The sequence below is a fragment of the Brachyhypopomus gauderio genome, chromosome 18 (genome assembly GCF_052324685.1).
Source record: "Brachyhypopomus gauderio isolate BG-103 chromosome 18, BGAUD_0.2, whole genome shotgun sequence".
In the NCBI taxonomy this organism is placed as follows: domain Eukaryota; kingdom Metazoa; phylum Chordata; class Actinopteri; order Gymnotiformes; family Hypopomidae; genus Brachyhypopomus; species Brachyhypopomus gauderio.
Window position 1 is genome coordinate 12,158,835 of NC_135228.1, and position 18,943 is coordinate 12,177,777.

General features: G+C 41.2%; 2 protein-coding genes across 5 annotated transcripts; one reads left to right on the forward strand and one right to left on the reverse strand.

Moving 5' to 3' along the window:
* Window positions 1-1,130: 1,130 nt before the first annotated feature.
* On the forward strand, window positions 1,131-7,936 carry tnfsf10l3 (tumor necrosis factor (ligand) superfamily, member 10 like 3). 2 transcript variants are annotated; one of them, XM_076979328.1, is made up of 5 exons: window positions 1,133-1,826; window positions 4,285-4,434; window positions 5,574-5,610; window positions 5,818-5,913; window positions 6,309-7,936. In XM_076979328.1, exons 1-5 carry the CDS (start codon window positions 1,563-1,565, stop codon window positions 6,764-6,766), a joined length of 1,005 nt encoding a protein of 334 aa, XP_076835443.1. In that variant the 5' UTR covers window positions 1,133-1,562; the 3' UTR covers window positions 6,767-7,936. The 2 variants fall into 2 exon arrangements, with proteins under 2 accessions (XP_076835444.1, XP_076835443.1); XM_076979329.1 differs by lacking the exon at window positions 4,285-4,434 and having other exon boundaries at window positions 1,131-1,826.
* Window positions 7,937-10,276: 2,340 nt separating this feature from the next.
* On the reverse strand, window positions 10,277-18,877 carry clcn5a (chloride channel, voltage-sensitive 5a). Of its 3 annotated transcripts, none has more exons than XM_076979326.1 (12): window positions 18,615-18,877; window positions 17,934-18,119; window positions 16,966-17,108; window positions 16,783-16,882; window positions 16,257-16,567; window positions 15,859-16,065; window positions 15,200-15,280; window positions 14,481-15,026; window positions 13,670-13,856; window positions 13,094-13,492; window positions 12,611-12,827; window positions 10,277-12,478 (listed from the first exon to the last, which is right to left on the reverse strand). In XM_076979326.1, exons 2-12 carry the CDS (start codon window positions 18,079-18,081, stop codon window positions 12,388-12,390), a joined length of 2,430 nt encoding a protein of 809 aa, XP_076835441.1. In that variant the 5' UTR covers window positions 18,082-18,119; window positions 18,615-18,877; the 3' UTR covers window positions 10,277-12,387. The 3 variants fall into 3 exon arrangements, with proteins under 3 accessions (XP_076835441.1, XP_076835440.1, XP_076835442.1); XM_076979325.1 differs by having other exon boundaries at window positions 18,504-18,877; XM_076979327.1 differs by lacking the exons at window positions 16,783-16,882; window positions 17,934-18,119; window positions 18,615-18,877 and having other exon boundaries at window positions 16,966-17,101.
* Between the last annotated feature and the right edge of the window lie 66 nt (window positions 18,878-18,943).

The window sequence follows — 18,943 nt, forward strand, 5'->3', positions numbered from 1 at the left end:
CACTCAGTAAGCCCCATCACAAATCTTGTTTGCTTATTATACCCAAACAAACAAACTAAGGCCACTAGCTTTCTATCCCGTGAAACCTGCATTTTAGGAGTGTGGGAAAAGTCCTGACATGCGGTTCGTCCTGCAGCTGTCTCTTGTGGGTTCCGCACATCCTGGCTTTGATGCGCATGTGCCATGTGGACTAGGACGCAGGGTAAACACACATCAGGATGCAGCTGTTCACTGTATGCGCGCTCTTTTGGGGAGTTTAGGAAACAAGCATCTTTGTAGCACACACACACACCCACAAACACCACAGTGTCTAACCACCCACTTTCTTCTCCAATAGCTAAAGTGGACTAATGTTGACAGGCTGTCACGCCTTTCTCGCATTTGAATTTCTCAAATTTCAACCATCTGGAAAAGAGCATTTCTCTAACACCTCCTATGTATAGTGCACTGTATTACACATGTTGAACACAAGAACAGACTGGTTTGAAAACCTTTCCTGGATTAGCAAGGCTGACCGTGACCCCCTTTTAAATTGTTTGGTAGCATACCTTCTCTCCAAATCAAATAAATGGTAGCTATGTAGTGCTTTCAGAGCTTTTACGACGCCTGGAGAACAGGGCTGAACACTGCAGTGTGTTCTTTTCCAAACAGAGCAGACAGGGGGCAGTCTTCTTTCTTTTTAACCTAAACTCTAATTTCATCTAACATCTAAACATTAATTACAAGGCACTGTCAGACACGACCAAGTTAGTCCAGCCAAATAAATGTCATAATGGCACTATGTCTGATTTTTCTTACTGGAAGAATCTTGCCCTTCCTAAGCTGCTCAATGAGTAATTGGGTAGAAATGGCTCCCTCTAATAAGAAGGCTAACTCCACAGGCGTTTGAAAGAAAGTTTTGAGAGACATTTATTTCAGCATGTTGCGGCTTTGGCATTTACGTTTATTTCTGTTTGTTAGGACGTGAAAATGGAAAAATATAGTAGAGGGTTTGTTTTGCATTGGGTCCTGTTTGTCATGTAAGGGCATGAAAATGGAATGTAGCAGCACGCATCTTACATTTTCATCAGTGATGTACTGATAAAACGTCTTCGCTTTGTTCTGATCCCAGACAGAAACAGATTTGTTGTTTGTCCCAATATGAAACGTGGAAGTGTGCTGTAGCAAATCGACCGACTAATCATATTCTCCCAGTTAATATTGGGGGAAAAACAGAATATTAAAACTGATTTAAAGCCAAAAGCAGATGGTCGATTGTGCCGGGCGTTGCAGTAAGATGGACTATTACAAAAGGCACAAAGTATAGGATCGTGTATAAATCCAGGTTTGACTTAATATTAGCCAAAGTGGAATTTAATCTAAAAAACTATGGTTAAATTTAGCTCCATGCAGCTATAGGCGAATGTTTTGTTCTACCGGAACGCCTTCATGACAAGATTTGCACATGGGTATCGCTGTCTGAATTTAGATGAGCTCAACAGCCACAGCCATGAACTTCCAGACAGCATCTGGGTGACTTTTGCCTGACGGTCTATCTACGTCTTTAATTAACGGACTGTATTATGAACATGGACGTGGCCACAGCGGCACCCTCTTTTGAACACGAAGAGCAGTCCTTCGACAGGAACGCGTTAGCATCCGAAGCCAATTCGAATTATTTAAGATCTGTGAATAGCGAGTCGAGCTCATTCATTATGGTTCAGCCGAAAGGTCGCATGGAAGCGCCCTCCAAGTTATGGATGATAATGATCGTTATCGTCATGATTATTCTTCAAGTTGCTTCGACTGCCGGACTCCTCGTTTACCTTAATATATCCATGTCCCAAGTAAGTTTGGTTCATTTTTGCACTGGTTGAGCTTTGTAGTAGTCATAGACAGAGTTGATGAAGTGTTGAGCAGCATATGTGGGGTAACCAAACCCGGGGACAAAGGCAGATTTGGTTGCGTTAATCTATGAAATCCATGAAACTTTACGCGAAAGCGCTGCTGTTATTTCATGGTACTCTTTCCCCTTCGGGCGTACGTTACCCCAGTGTTTCTCTTTATTTTCCAACCTGAATTCTAACTATTTTGGTTGGAAAATAGTTAGTGTGTATTAATAAATATACACCAAAACTGACTACACTATACTTTTTGGTGTGTTGCTAGTAAATATGTTTTATAATCGTCACGTAAACACACGTAAAACAATTTTAATGAACAATTCTTAAATAATTCATGACGTAATTATTGATTTGTCAACGTATTGAATGACGCAAATGGGTCCTATATTTAAACCAGAAATTTTGCATTATAATCGTCCTTCTTTTATATGGCCCTAGAAAGCAGCTTTTTTCCTGCTTGCTTCATTGGACCATGTCAAAGCCCATTTTGGTTCACTGGATGCTGGATGATTATTGCCCTAATTGGCCTAACCGTCATGTCACATTACAACAGTTCTCATTCCGTGCATAATATATCTCAGTATTGGTAATGAGTAATGACCAAAACCCAATGACCTTTAAAAACGCGTATTGTTATTCCAAATAATCACTAAATAGATTCACAGAATATATAGTTCCTAGAAAGCCATAAAAATATACAAAGGCATTTTCTTTATATGGGCACTGAAGCAAAACATAAATGAATGTTTGAACTAAGGCTGGATGTTACAGATTTATTTCATATTATGTCTGATCTTAGTTCCATATATGAGATCATGGTCTGTGGTTTGGATACAAAGAAGAGGTTAGGGCAGCTTTGTGCACATAATGCATAAGGAGTCTTTAAAAAATGTGACCTTGCAAAACAAAAACCACAGAGCTTGGGGGAGAAAAAGACTCCAGACATTTTTTGTTCCCACGGAGATGTGCTTGCTAAAATACCCACCAAAACAATACCTGATCCCCATATCTGTATGAGATTGTTTATTAAGGGAATGGTTTACAAGTTAAATACCACATTATACTGTACCATTCATGGTGGCAACTAAAGTTTATCAGTATTATCAAACTAATAATTCTAAATATTATAAGCAATCTTATTACAGTTGTGTAGCTAGGAATGCCCAAACAATAATCATGAATTTCATTATGAAATAATTAGAGCCAAAATTTGGTTTAGAAAGTGTATGATTAATTGTATTCCCATGATGACAGCAGCATAAATCTCATGTAAAGCTTATTCAAAATAAATTAAATCAGTAATAGAAAACAATGACCATGCCATTTATTATACCATTTTCAAATGGTATAATTCTCATAACCATTAATGATAGCCATCATTAGGTCATAATAGAAGTAAATTGCCAACTGATATAGTCTCTGTGCAAGGCGTCCATCACAACAGCTCAGATGCAAAATTCAGTGTAGAAGCAGAAAAATGTGAAAGCACTCCATTATTAAAGTTTTTAGGTGTTCATATGAATAATTACACTAATAACAGTGGTTCATGAAAAGGTGCATGTAGATTAAAAAAATTAAGATGGGATATTTTATGTTAAAAATTTCATGTTCATGTTTAAAAGTATATTCTAAAAATACTGTGCTAAGAATAACCCCGAAACTGTAACAATTGTGGTTACTGAGATCATGATATGAAGTTTTCTTTCTGTCCCATACCTAATCAGGTGAACAGTAGAATGTTCCACTCTCCTTATCAGAGATGCAGTGTAAAGAAATGACCTTTTTCTGTGAAGTGTGATTCCCTGCTGGAAGTCCAATCCATCAGTGAAAAATGAAGACAAAAACAGGTGTCCCTTGTCCTTGAGACCAGGAGAATAAACTTTTTAACTTTGCATTAACAATAGCAAACCTTGCAACATGTTATTACTGTAGGCCTTAACAGTCAAAGGCAGAGAGAGAAAGGAGACCTGATTAGTGTGTTGTGGCAGAGGAGAGTGACTATAGTGCTAGTTCTCATAAGCCTCAGTCTCAAGATGAGGGATTTAAAAAGCTTGTGGTTTTATCAGAAGGACACTGGAAGGTGTATTTTCAGTTTCACTTCTGTCATTACTGGTTAAGATCATTGAACAAGCAAGTTTGCTTTTGGCCAACAAAACTGAAACATTCATTGAAGTCATAACATGTTTATGAAATTCTTGGTGGTGCTGTTTTTTTTTTCTTCAGTTTTTTTTCTTTCATCTTGACCACAGTTCTGGAACCAGTACAGGGGGTTTCTGTGGATGAGCGGACAACATCTGCTCATGGGACAAGCAGTGTTCACTCTAACCTCTTTGTTTTAGTAAAAAGATTTGTCTGTTTTTCACTCTGCCTTCAACGTTTTTCACTCCTGACTTTATGATAGGCCCGGAGCCAGGGCGTTTCAGAGGAACTGCGATGTCTAGGGCTCCTGAATGCTCTGGAGAAAGAGCAGGAGGTGCCTGATGGCCTGGTGCAGCTCTTTGGTGAACCATGCATCAAGTTGGCTGAGGGAATTAAGGCATATATTTCCAAGGTAAACATTTTGCTCGTATGGGCGAAATGGATTTCATTTGGAAATTGTAATGTCTTTTGCAAGTTTACTTTGTAGAGTTTGCTTTAATTGAACCTGTAGATTATTTAGTCCAATCAAGATTTCACCCGAGCTATGGCCACTGGCATGAAGTTCAGGAAATAGATTCATTGATTACATTTCATTGACTGAATAGTATGATAGAATACAATCTCAAGCATCACCTGCTTCTAATTAGTGAGGCTCGATGGTAAACTGCAAGAATGCTGCCTGCAGTGATATCAGATCAGGTATCACTGCTGGACCCATCACTGGTTCCTCCTTGAATGAATGTCCAGAGTCATGTGACTGTGAAAGTGAAGATGCAGGAGTAAATCTCCACAGAAACATGTTTTGGTCATAAGTGCAAAAACAAAAGAACAGCTATCCTCTGTTATCCTAGACTGGATCCCTCAGGACAAATCTTCCTCTCCACTTTTACTGGTTGCCAAATCTCACCCACTACATAGATCTTCTGTGTCCTTACTGGCAGGACAGTCTACTTGCTTGATTTACTTACTCAATAGCAATTTGTTTCAACTGTTTGGACTAGGTAAAACATGCATTTCATATTTTGTGTAGTTTTTTTCCCTCTGAATCTGTGACATTTGTTTATACTCTGGAAGGTGTCTTTTTGTACATTTGATACATAAGTAGTCTGAATCCGGAAGAGAAAGTCGATCACTTATGATGTCAGCACTTCATTGTGTTATTGGCACAAATTTGCTTGGAATCTCAGTGTGTTTAGTTTTCGCAGTGGCTCTGTTGGATATGAGGAGGATAAGCATGTCTTGAATGATGTCATACACGGACAAAAGAGCTCTAAGTCTATACGCATTATTCCATTTAGCCAGCAAGTTTTGACTGGCCTCTGGCAGTGTTAAGTAATGCAGTCATTTCCTGCACACAGTATCCTTCCACCACCCTTTACTTTGTTTTGTAAACAAAGATGTTGGGGAGTAGGTTTTTGAACATTCTGGTTAACTAAGGACAGAGCTGAATTTTGTAGGCAAGGATGATCAGCAAGATAACAGTGTCAATGTTTGTTTTTTATCTTTCCTGCTGTTAAAAAATCTTGAATAACATGTTTCTTTTTTTATTAGGTAACAGAAAACATCATCTCCCAACATGCCTTTCAAGGTAATACTATACCCACTGAACCTCAATAGTTGTTTTAACATAATCCAAAAATAACTTACTAAGATTCTCCATTCACTCCCTCAATCCATACACACACGCGCACACACACACATTAAACATGTAACTAAATCCCAAAGGTAAACCACATTTCATTTTCATTTTGAGTCATCTCCTTACAATCTGACTAATCCTTTGTGTTTCCCACAGAGAGGCAAAGCACTGGTCAGCCACATACGAAGTTTCTCACTGGTGGGAACCCACGACCTTCTGCCCACCTCACTCTCAGAGACAGTGGACCACAGGGTGTGTATGAAAGAACGAGTTGGTGTATGAGCTTTTCTTTCAAATAATCTTAAATACCAAGTAACGGTCCAAGAGTTCTTAAGAATGTCAGGACGTTGTTAATGATTAGAATGTTAACACAACTAACTGAACTTAAACCTCTTAAACAGACACACAGTATTTTACAGGTATTTACAAAAGACTTAAGGGACTTTTATTAAGTACTGTATTAAGTATGCTTTATGTATACTATATCTGACTTAATATAGGTTTACAACCTTAGCTCAAGCCTACTCCATATAGTCATATACTTAAGGGAGCAGGATGTCGTTGTATTAAGCACTGTATTACAGAATTGACAAGCTATATTTATAGACATTCGGCTATATACTTAAACATCATATTCATTCCTTTAGGACCTACATCCTTAACCCCTCAGTTAGACCTCCACCAGTCCTGCCGTCACCTCGTGCGTTCCTGGGGCAACCAGAGCTTCGGTTCCCACCTGCACAACATGACGGTGTCCAACGGGCGTCTGCGCATCCCCCAGACCGGACGCTATTACCTGTACGCCCAGGTGTATTTCCGCTACATCACGCTCTCCAGCAGCAGCCAGCAGTCCAGCTCAGAGAGCCACCAGGTGGTGCAGTGTGTGTATAAGAAGACCGCATATGCACGACCCATTCAGCTGCTCAAAGGCGTGGGCACCAAGTGCTGGGCCCCGGACAGCGAGAACGCCCTCCACTCCGTCTACCAGGGTGGACTTTTTGAGCTGCGAGCGGGTGACGAGATCTTCGTCTCCGTGTCCTCTCCTGTAGCGGTCCATGCAGAGGACTCGTCCAGTTATTTTGGAGCTTTCCACTTTGATCTCTGAGTTTGCGAGCGGTGGGTGGTGGCCATGTTTTGATGAATGCAAATGGGTCTTTCTGTAGCATCCCAGATAAGGACGAAATGGAAAGAAAAGCGTGGAATAGAAGCATCCGTTAAGTCACCATGCTTCCTGTTTATCCAAAACCTCCACTGACCACGTTCAAATGACTTCAGGATTTAACAAACTAAAGACAGATGCCAATAATGAAACCAGATGGAGAAGTGTGATTCATCACCCAGTGATAAAGCGCATGTTTTAATATCAAACCATAAAAGAAAGGCAGCTGATTTCATGCAAAGTTGAGGAAGAGTACAAGACTTCATGTTTAAACTTTATTTATATACAAAAGGGATCTTGAGAGATCACTGGGTTTTTTCCCCCCAAGGCCACAGTGACTAAGGAAACCAACATCACAGCTCAAGTTGGGTTTCCCCTCATAAATGCGCAATGGGATCCCAAGTAAGGAATTCTCTGGCATGGAGGGTCTGGAGCAAGCGGAAAGGCGACAGCTTGACTCTCAAACTCTGTAATAAGGCAGATGTGGAGAGTGCTGACAGAAGCATGGAAAAACTTCTCATCCGGATGTACACACGCACTGGGGATGGGAACAGCTGTTGCTGTATTCTCTGATGGATACTCGTTAAAAACGACATACATTTTTAAAAAGTAGTTTAAAATGTGTATAATAAGGCACATAATATAAATAGAAAACTACTCTGAAAACGATACACTAGAAGAAAAAACAAAGAAACAAAAATAATCCCCATTATGATTAGGTACATACATGAAACGCATAAAATGTACCAGTCTCTCACCATTCTTAGAAATGAGTGTATATTAGTTTATCAGGCTTATACAACACATGTTCTGTTAGCTATACACAGTACTGTTAACAATGTAAAAAACACACCCCCCCCCCCTTTGTATAGTAATTTACAGACACTGGTTTACTGGTTTTAGGGAATGAGAAAGTTTGGATGTCCCTAAAAGTGACAACCTGAATGGAAAAAGGACCCTTTTTATGTAGACACATTTCAACATGGCATTCAGTTTCTGAGCAACTCTGAAACCAAAATTATGATTTCTAAGTGACTTTTCCATGTCAATGTAATGACTTAAACGACATTTGTATTATATAGTCTTTTAAAGAAAATAAAGTTTTTGGACACTTGACTAGATGCAAAAAACCTCAGTGACTAGTGTGGAGAAACATCACCACAACCACCCTCAGGTCAGACTGTGATATAAGATAGTCAGCATTTTGATACTCCATTTACATGCGAATCCCAAACTATCCTATTTCACACTGAACCTTTGTTTCTTGCTTGTGACAACTTGATTTTTATTTTAAAAAATTGGTCTCGAGGTTTTGCTGCCATAAATATACAATAATTCTCTATTATGTATATCAGATGCCATGGTCTTAACTTTACCCTTGTTATGTTTAAGGGGCTTTCATGAACCTCAGGGCTATGTCATCAGAAGTGAAATACTTCAAGGAGGGTTACCCTTGGTGAACAGTCAGAGGGCAGGTGGAAGGTGCTTTTAGAAAACAAACTAACCAACAACCTTACCTGGATGAGGAACATGCACCTGGAGCCAGGCCACGAAACAAATCTGGGAATTGTGGAGTGTCACTTCCTAAGAGAAGGTGCAAGAAATGGTGTGGGAAATGGAATAATGTGGACTAGACAGTCAGCCTTACATCCACACACAACAGAGGCTTTGGAACCAAATTTCTTGATCAAAGATGGAGGCTTTTCTGCTCAGCAGTCCCCAGAGGAGTCAGGGCCTTGGCAGAGATGGGGGTGTCCACAAGTCAAAGGCTAACTCAGTTGAAATTTGTCCAAATGGGGAAATACAGATTACTTCAATGAGAATTCTCAGATGAAATCTGACTGTGGCATGTGTGTATGAACCAAATAATAGTTGAGAGTATTCAGTGAAGTAGCAAGGCAGGTGCTTATGTGATTGCTTCCTACTAACCCAACAGCTTCAAGTCTTCCAGGTGGCCCTAGAACATCTGACAGATCATTTTGTTAGAAACTGTTTCAACTTCCACTTCTAACATAACGTCTACCAAGTGTCAAGTGAGGAAAGATGAGGCTGTATGGTTAACACACTTAAACATCATTTACAGCTCGCTCAGACTGGCAAACTGTAGTGATAGTCTCTATATTTGAAAAAGGTATGCTCCAATTACAGGGGAATCACACTCCTCAGCCTCCCAAGTCTATTCTGGGATACTGGATATGAGAATCCGTACAAAAATGAAACTAGGGTACAGGTAAAACTGCAGTTTGCACTCAGGTTGTGGAACCATGGACTGAGCTCTTTTCTCATCCCTTCCCTTTTATGAGGGAACATGGAAATATGTCAACCTAGCCTAGATGCAGTAAGGGCAATTTACACTATTTTGGCTTTAAGTCAGTGTCTTTCACTGTATGTGTCAGGCTGATGGAGATCTTTTTGACATACTGACATTGTGGAGAAGATCCAACCCTGAGGTCTGGTACTGGAAAAGAATGGAATGGAGATTTTACTCACAAGTGATAAGAGGCTGTGAGTATAGGTTAACAAAGAACTGACAATCATGTCAGCAGTGTTGCCATCTCTAAATGATTATGTGGTGGTGAAGCATGAGCTTTGTCCTCAGTCCAAGTCCACATCCTTTCTGTGGTCATGAGATGTGTGGAGTGACTAAAAAGAATAAGATCACAAATAGAAACAAGGGAAATTTGATTTACCCACAGGGCTGCTAGACTCCACAATGCAGTAGCTGTGCAGTCCAGGAAGGCCTTGGAGTAGAACCACAATTCTTCAAGACTGAGAGAAGCTGAGGAATTGGTTTGAATGTCTCCTGGTTGGCTTCCCACCGCTGTTCCAGGCACGTCTAACTGGAAGGAGGCCAAGAGACAGACCCAGGACCCAGAGGGATTATGTTTCACTACTGGCCTGGGAGCTTCTGGGTGCTACACAGAAGAAGCAGGAATCTGGGCTGATCTTAGCCTGGTACTACTGTGACCCTCAGGAAAAGTATACTGCTCCAAAAAATAAAGGGAACACTAAAATAACATCCTAGATCTCAATCAATAAAAATCTTTGAAATCAGTTGAAAATCTCTCATTTCTACCTGTTGTCCATTTGCACAAGAGCAGTTGAAATTGATTCACAATCAGTGTTGCTTCCTATCTGAACATGAAGTGTGTATGACTTGGAGTTACATTGTGTTGTTTAAGTGTTCCCTTTATTTTTTTTGAGCAGTGTATAAAGATGATGATTAAGAAAAACTGGTTCAGTACAAGTTGAAAATAAAAGGATTTTTCTGAACCAGCAGTTGAAATCATTAGTCTTTCGCTGTGGCACATGAAATATTGGGTCAGTTATGGACAAAAGCTGATGCTGGACTGTAACCCACCAGTGTACCGTCTTACAAAAAACTTACAGATCAGACTTGGACCCATTCCGACTGCTTAGAGGCAGAGATAAAACCAAATATACACACATCACATCTCAAATTGTCTTATTGGTATTAATGAATAAATTACTGTGATAACATTACATTCATATTTTATACTAATACATAAATGATAAACAAGCATTAATCAGACAAACTGAGTAAAAACAACTGATTAGACATTCCACTTTTTTTTAACACAAATACATGTTTGTATCAAAGGGAATACTCTGCATAAAAGTCACTATATGTCAATTAATACATTTATGAGGTACCAACTGATCAACAGTAACTAAAAGGGACAGGGCATGTTAATGCCCTGGGACTTGAAGAGAACTGCTGCATCTAGAGACTGGTCCAATGCTACTCATCACCTGATGTGTTTAATGTCTTTTAGTGCTTTCCATGTTAGCAAAAGTAATAAAGAAATGTAGTTGCATCTTGGCTTAATATCAGTATTAACGCCAGACCTTGATAAATTCAGATGAGTCAATTTAGCTTAAATCGATAAAAATGAATGTCTTTGTAGGATGTAAACAACAAACTCCTTGAATCAGTTATCATATGCAACTGACTGAAGGCAGTGTCACAAAGTTAGCAGGCAGCCAAGAAAAAGCATGTGGAAATTTCACGCTCAACCTCCTACAACTGCACCTTTGTTTCAGCCCTTCAAACCACCGTATGATGTAACTAACAAACTCACTTGCATAATAATGATGGAACAAATAGAAGGGCTGTCCAGTCTCTTATGAAGCATGACGGAGTGCCCGCAACAGAGCAATTCCTGTTTTCAGTCTGCCTCTACATTGGGAAGGTTTAAACAAACCGTCAGACACAACATATACATATTATACACTAACTTGAGAAAAACATTTGCATACGTTGACCGGTATTAAGGTTGTAGTTAAAATATATCGTTGAGTGCCTCAAACATGCATCATGAGGCATAAAGCATACTACAATATGTTGCTTAATCTCCAAGTGGATAATTATGCCTGCAAAGTTAAAAATGTTGCTTGATGAGGACTGATAATGCCGTGTTTAAACAAGAAATTCTCTCGCATCCTTTCCCTTCAATCATAAAAATGTTCTCAAAATGCATAATGTTGATATATCTAAAACTACGTGGCTAGGTAAAGTAAATCTCGCTTCATCGTTTTGTCAGAACTGGTTGGTGCCTGTGCAACCCCCTGAACCTGCTGATGTGATATAAAAAAACATTGTGATTAACAAAATCCAAGGACAATAGTGGTCAGGCCAGCTGGCAGAGCACTCAATGATACTCCACAGTTATTTCATGCTAGATAAAGTACACACAACAAAGCCATTTAACTCTAAAGCCATTTAACTCTAAAGGCTATACGTTATTACATGTAGAACCTGTAAATCTGCATTTTCCTTCTCTATACATGTGCTGTAAACTCAGAAAATGTTCAAACTGTACCTAAATGGAAACTACTTAAATTTCATTTTTTATAGACATGAACCATAAACCATAAAATGGAGAAAGTCAGAACAGAAAATACATCAGTGTGATTATTTATACCAAATTACTATTCAAATTAGCCCATTTATAGCATTTGCACAACCAAGGACTGAAATTGTGCAAAAACACAGGAGTTTTGTTAATAGCTTGTAGAGCCCAATCTATTGATTGATTTCATTTGATTTTCAATTAATTTAAAAATAAAGCACTGCTGTCACTGAAGGAACATGAGGCTTTGGGATTTTAGATTTACCAAAGGCCATGAATGCAAGTTTCCTCATTTTGTAGATGTTGCAACATATTTAAGATACACAGGAACATTCTATCAGGATTGCTCTAGTGTGTGTATATCCACTGGTCTTTTTCGCTTCAAATCGAAGTCATAGTTTCGATATGTTATTGATAGACTGGCTACTTGCAAAACCAAACTTTAGCATCTTGGTTTATCCACGTTTGGTGAAGAAGCTATATGCTGGAGTGCACGAGGGCCGCTGAAGGTCGTCCATCTCGACGGGGTGTCTGCAGCAAAGGGGCCCCTCAAATGGCCATCACAGTGGGACTGGATTCTTATGCAGCACCGGCAGTGCTGTAGTGCAAAGGTCAGGTCAGGCATGTGCTCGCTGCCCAATGGGTGGCTACGCGCAAGAGGGCAGTTGAGATCAGAAAGTCCCGTGTGGAATTTCAGTTGAAAAGGATGGAGTCTGGGTCCCGGTTGGCCATTTGGGCCATGTGCTTCAAAATATCCTTCTTGGTGATGATGCCCAATAAACGCCTGTGACACAAACCAGAATGGACATTATAACACAGACCTCTTATCTGTATGCCTGCCACTGTTACATAGAGAGTGGTTTTAAAAATGCATTCACAAATGTTTAAAAAGCGCGTCTTTAAAAATGTTTTGTACCCGTTGTGAGTGACGAGACACTGGCGCAGACCAAGTTTACGGAAGATGTCGACCACAATGTCCATGGCGGTGTGGTCAGTAACGGTGAAGGGACTGAGGTCCATGATCCCACGTAACTTCAGGGGCGAGGGACTGTTGGGCAACTGAGGCGGCGTGTACTCTGTGAAGAAAATCTGTGAAGTGCTAACCACGCCGTCCTGCCTCTGGCGAGCATTCTCTGCAAACAAAAATAAATCAGCAACATGAAAAGAAGTCATGAGCAACAATAGAGTGTTACAACCAACAGCTCTTAAAGCCCCCCCCATGATAAAACACAAAATGTTTGGTAGTTTGAGCACTGATGTTATGGGTAACGGAGCAGATGACAAGCAATATCAAATATAAAAAGGGTTCTGAGAAAATGGCACATTTAGAAGATGGTTTTTGAGCTTGTTAACCGCCATGTTAACAGCCAACTCCAAGGGTACAGCTGGAGTAACTCACCGATGGAGATAACCAGGTCCCGCCGTAGTACAAAGCCCACCAGCCTCTGCGACTCATGCGAGACAACCACAGGGAAGCCGCTGTAAGATGTTTCGGTGATCAGGGCCTCCACCTCCTCTACGCTCATGCCATCCTGTGTTATGACCGAGAGCGGAGGGTCACTGCGGCGGGGCCGCATGACGTCCATGGCCAGCGTCTTGTGGCTGAACTCCTCTTTGGGCTCCAGGAACGGGTATCCGTTCAGCCTGATGTGGGCCTCATAGATGCCCTCACGGCCCAGCGCGTCCGCCACCCACTTACTGGTCATAGTGGCAGCCATTAAAGGCACAATGTACTCCAAGCCTCCCGTCAGTTCAAACATGATGACCACAAGAGAAACAGTCATGCGTGTCACACCACCTGAAAGAGATAGAGGGGTTACTTACTGTATCTTCTATTGAACTATTTTTTGACAATTGCAATTAAGAATAGTCACATCATCTTTTTGGCATCATGCTAAAAACTACAGATGTGAACAATCTATACAAAACGCAAGAAGGCCAAACCAATCTGGAGACCTGTGAACATTTCCCTTACCCAAGCAAGCAGCAGCACCAACCATGGCATAAAGGCCTGGTGTGATGCAGTCTGCTCCAGGTGAGCACCAGCCCTTGAAGATGACCCAGTCGTGGTGGTAGTATGCCAGCTGCTCCATGCCCACGCCAAGAAGCCTACCTGCTATTGCTCCCACAGCCATGCTGGGGATGAACAGTCCTGAGGGAACCTACGCATGAAAGACAAACAAAATCACAGAACGAACCACAGAACGAACCACAGAACGAACGGGTTGGCCCAGCCTCTGAAACATCAGCCCAAACTCCAACGGACTTGAACGTTGAAAAGTTGCTTTCATAATCAACTAACATTCCCATTACCTACAGTCCCTCAGACCAATTAGAAAACTAAAGCAAAGTTCACCACACCATCAGCTGCCACCATCCACCAAATCCCCTACAATTCTGGAAGGCCCCCAGTTTGAAGCAAACTTGCCTCCAAGTGCCTCCATACTTCAGCTTCCACTGCAGTGACTTTGGTTTGGTCTCTTCAGCTGATTGGCCTCATTGTCTGATGATAGTCTAATACTCTAAAATTATAACATAAAAACCGTCTCCATGCCCTACGTATGAATGCAAATTGTTGACCGATCTTTAAAGATCAGAAGTGGAAGCATTTTTATTGCAGCACAGACATTATATTTAATTGATTTCTCACCTACAAGCTGGCGCAATGCTTTCATTAACAAATTTCACGTACACAATTTCTTTAGCAAGGCTGCAAATTCTGTAAATTTTCAACTCACTTTTACAGGTTAAACTTTTACAGAGTACCTCAACTACTGTGATCTCACCTTCATGCCAAAGGTCACCACGGTAATCAGCATCTTGAACACGAGAGCCAGGGCCAGCTGCCACAGGGCCGTGTACACTTCGTGGCTGGCGGGCCGGTCAGGCAGTGCGTTGCTGCCGTGCTCAATGTCACTGCCGTTAGCGTAGTTGCACAGCTGGGAGGAATCCAGTGAGCCACAGTCATTGAACAACTCCGAGATCAGCTCACTGGTGCTCATGCGCGTATAGCTGTTGGGGAAGGCCAGCACTGCTGTGACTGCCGTCACTACCAGCACCTCCAGGACCGGGTAGTGGCCCAGCCGTGTGGTTTTGCGCCGGCGACACCACGCGATGTTGGCTCGGATGAAGAAGGCGCCCCACATGCCCCCGAAGATGCCCAAGAACACGAAGGGCACCAGCTCCACGAGATGCCACTGGGAATGGAACTCTACATAGAACAGCACCAGGCGGCTGTTCCCAAACGGGTTGATGGAGCGCAGCGTGAAGGCAGCTACCAATGCCGCGAAGAAAGATCGCCAGAGTGTCTTTAAGGGGAAGTAGTAACTCACCTAGGGAGGAAACGCACGGAAGAGATTAGCCTTTGGTGCTGTGAAATAACCATCTGGTCTGCCACTAGTATAAAATACACTGATCTGAATATATCTGACATAAAAATAAATAAATAAATAAATGAGGCAGCAAACTCCGACATGAGGTAATTGCGAGAAAGGAGGTTATTTACCTCCTCCAGACTGAACAGTACTCCTCCAATAGGAGCGCCGAATGCCACGGAAACACCAACTGCAGCTGCAGCAGAAAGCACCTGACACACACACACACACACACAATCAGATATATAACATCATAAAATAGATGTTCCTCAAGTAGAATGAGTAACATCTATCTATTTAGCAAACTGAATAGAGAGATCCCTCTATAAAGGGGCATTGAAAGTGTCGATTTAAAATGAACAAGCTAGGTTACACTTTTCAGAGCTCTTCTGGTTCACTGAAGATAGGACAAGAATTAACCTTGAGCAACGCATCGGTACCTTCCAGTGACAACCAACACAACCTGTTATGCTACAATGGACTCAATTCTGGCCATTTCATTTCTATGGCTACAGGATCCACCGAAAATATGTGGAATGTGTTTGCTAAAGACATAATACCACAGGAACAAGCTATCAGACTATTTTAAGTATCATGTGACAAACAGGCTATTCATAGCGTAATGATTTTCTGAGGGAGAGAAATGTGAGATTTCAGAGATGTCTTATTTATTTCACTATACGCATCCCCTCAACCTTCTACTTCATCTAAGTTCCAAATATTCATGACTTAGCTGGCCACCTTACTCGGTTTCAGGACTTGTACGTCACCATGTTGTTTTCTCGCTTACCTCTCGCCTTTTGGCCTCATTCTTTTGGTACTTGGTGAAAAGGTGACAGAGAATGTTTCCACAGCAACAGGCAACATGAACCAGTGGCCCTTCTTTGCCCAGACTGAGACCGGATGACACAGCCAACACCAGAGTAATGGTTTTAATCATCAGAGTCCACTTGCCGAGATAACCACGAATGATAAACCCACTGAGAATGGTCTTAATCTGAGGATCACAGTGAGGGCACAAGCTTGTCTGAATGTCACTGAATAATACAGAAAAACAACTGATGTATTTCTTTCAGAATCAGAACAATATACCATAATAAAATTATATGGGGAATTAAATTTTCCCCACACTGAAAGTAAAACATGTACATAAAATATATATATATATACACACACTACCAAGCTTACCTCAGGGATACCTGAGCCACAGGCATAGGGTGCAAAGGCCCTGACTAGAGAGACAGCCAGGAAGGAGAAGAGGAGGGCCCAACACACATACATTAAATAATTCAGAATGTAGGCAAAGGGCCCATCACTGGTGCCAATGAGGAGCTCAGCCCAGCTCTTCCAACTGGGACATTTGTCGCTCTCCTGGAACGTGGTCTCGTTGGAGTTCCAGCAGCAGTGCTCATGGTTGAACCAAAAGCCATTGAGACACACACCCTCCTTCAGGTCTGTCATCCAGTGAGCAGAGATGTCAATCCCACCAGCCAGAGCCCCTTTAAAATAAAACAGGAAAAACAAAGCTGGACGCATACAAGTAGACCCACTGATTTAAAGTATAGATGCTTAAACACAGAAACACACAAAGGATGCCAATTCATGAGCAATTAAGAGTACTGAACCTTTAGTGTTACCACCCATCCAGCCCCTCGCCCCCCTACTTCCAAGACCCTCCGCCCCAATACCTGAAAAATTTATTAGGTTAATTAACCTGCCATTAGTCCAACAAATAGCATCAGGAGCCAACCAGAGAAAGCATCACTGATGCTCTTCATCAAAGCCCAGGTAGACTCTTTACTCTGACTGGCAATCTGCAGAACAGAGAATCAAACAATTCCAAACCAGCCTTCTCTAAATATTTCTTGTTAACCTACTGCAGAGCACCCTAACTAACCTCTCTGTGACGATCCCGGTCCTTGGACTTCTCACGAACCCAGTCAATGGTGTTGAAGTCTTCATAAGTGCCCACTCCAGGCACCAGTTCGTCTAGAAAATCCATCAGTTTAGGAGCCTTATTCAGTCCATTCCCCACTCCACCTGCACATTGGAGAGACAAATGTTCATTTGCACCTATAAAATCACTTTTTTGGTTACTAAAGTATTGGCTTGGAGACTTGAAAATGTGATGCTAAGCTTCAGTTATCTGACGTCTTTAAAATGATCTCCAGCTCATGAACTCAAATAGCACAAAAATAATAAAACCATCGACTGTGAATACTTTTTGCTTGAAGTCTTGTAGTAAAATTGTTAAATTCTTCTTCCTTTACCTTAACATTGGGTCATATATTTCCCACTTTAGAGCTGTTTTAGTGTTTACAGTAGACATAACAAAAAAACAATGAAAGTCAGGGAACACTGAAAGGTAACAAAGACATGAAACTAAAAGGAATGACTACTGGAGACTTTGATCCTGTTGATAAAAGTCTGACCTCAACTTTTGTGTGGGTGACAGCAAATACCACAAAAATGACCTCATCCATTTCACACCAGTATTTACTTACTCTAATAAAAATACCAGAAGTATCTACTCATTTACCCTAAACCCATATCGCTTTCCATGGGAGAAAAAAAACCATTTCCTTTCAAACTTTCCTAATTAGTTTTCCAACTGAATACATATAAATGAATACAACATGATATCAATACATGAATGAGAACATAAACTAGGGAGTAATTAAATAAATATGGGAGGCTCTTGTACAAAACAACAACCCAGCAGAAGAAATAAAACATTTTAAATGATTATGACCGTCCCCCCCACAATTAAACATATTTGACAGACCTCACCACCTCCAAACTATATCCAAATCCCTAATCTCCAGTCCAACAGACACCCTTTTAATGTTCCCGGTGGTAGTTTACCTGCTCCATGGTCACGGTCCAAAGGAGGAACATCGTCGGTACTGGAAAAATCGAGAGTTGCACCAGTGATTTCCACCATATCCTCGTCGCTGGTGGCACTCTGCAGGCTATTGAAACTCTCATTGCAGTAGCCAGTGTCGTCCATCATGACTTCATATACACGGGGACATATGGATCTGTAGTGGTCTGATATGCAGCACAAATTGTAGCATACGATTTTTAAAGTTGGCTAAAGAGAGCTAGCTAACTAGCCATCCTACAGTAATGTGGATGACAAGTTAGCTAGCTACCAAACGTATTGTACATTCTACGCCACACCAGAGATAGATACCAGAGGCACCCCAATCTAACTTACTTTCCCATAACTACTTAATTTTGTTTTTTACTTGGCCAATTCAGATATTTTAAGGTAAACAAGCGACTCGAAGCTTGCTAATCAATGATAGGTGGCTAGCTAGCTACCTATAGCTAGATAGCATTACCTTCCTAGCTTGCTAGCCTAGCTTATGCTATGGTAGCATTTAAAACTATGTAAGCCTAATTATGTAAACCTAAATTATAAATCCATACCATTCAGTCGTACGCTTCCAGGACATTTTCACGTAGCAGATGTCACGTCAGCTACATATTAACCTCTCGGAACATTTAGCAGGTACTGTCATCAAGTTGGTTAAACATTACCTTGCTAGCTAGCTAGCTACTTTATTTTGTTTCTCCAGCCAGGTGGACTTCTGTACATTCTTAAAAGGCATAAACAGCCGAGCGACGATAGAAAGGTTAACCGTATCGGTAATCGACTAACAAAAGGTTCTTTTGGAATAGACAGGTTTGTTTAATATTGTCCTTTGCGATATCCCGAAGAAAACAAACTTTTAAGAGCTGCTGCACTGTTTAAGCCGACTCTTATTATAGCTGGCTACTTAGCCCAAACTAAACTCCTTCATGCTGGGCTTCATAGCAACTAAATGCGGACCGCCATCTAGTGTCAATGACACAATGGTACTGTTTGA

What these genes read in the sequence shown, in the direction of transcription:
- clcn5a (XM_076979326.1), bottom strand. Translation starts at nt 18,081, where the DNA reads ATGATGGACGACACTGGCTACTGCAATGAGAGTTTCAATAGCCTGCAG. An exon ending in TACTGTTCAGTCTGGAGGAG is followed by an intron (nt 15,027 to 15,199) that starts GTAAATAACCTC and finishes TTTCCTCCCTAG; the next exon opens with GTGAGTTACTACTTCCCCTT. An exon ending in TGGTGACCTTTGGCATGAAG is followed by an intron (nt 13,857 to 14,480) that starts GTGAGATCACAG and finishes TTTCATGCGTAG; the next exon opens with GTTCCCTCAGGACTGTTCAT.
- tnfsf10l3 (XM_076979328.1), top strand. Translation starts at nt 1,563, where the DNA reads ATGAACATGGACGTGGCCACAGCGGCACCCTCTTTTGAACACGAAGAG. An exon ending in TTAAGGCATATATTTCCAAG is followed by an intron (nt 4,435 to 5,573) that starts GTAAACATTTTG and finishes TTTTTTTATTAG; the next exon opens with GTAACAGAAAACATCATCTC. An exon ending in CTCCCAACATGCCTTTCAAG is followed by an intron (nt 5,611 to 5,817) that starts GTAATACTATAC and finishes TGTTTCCCACAG; the next exon opens with AGAGGCAAAGCACTGGTCAG.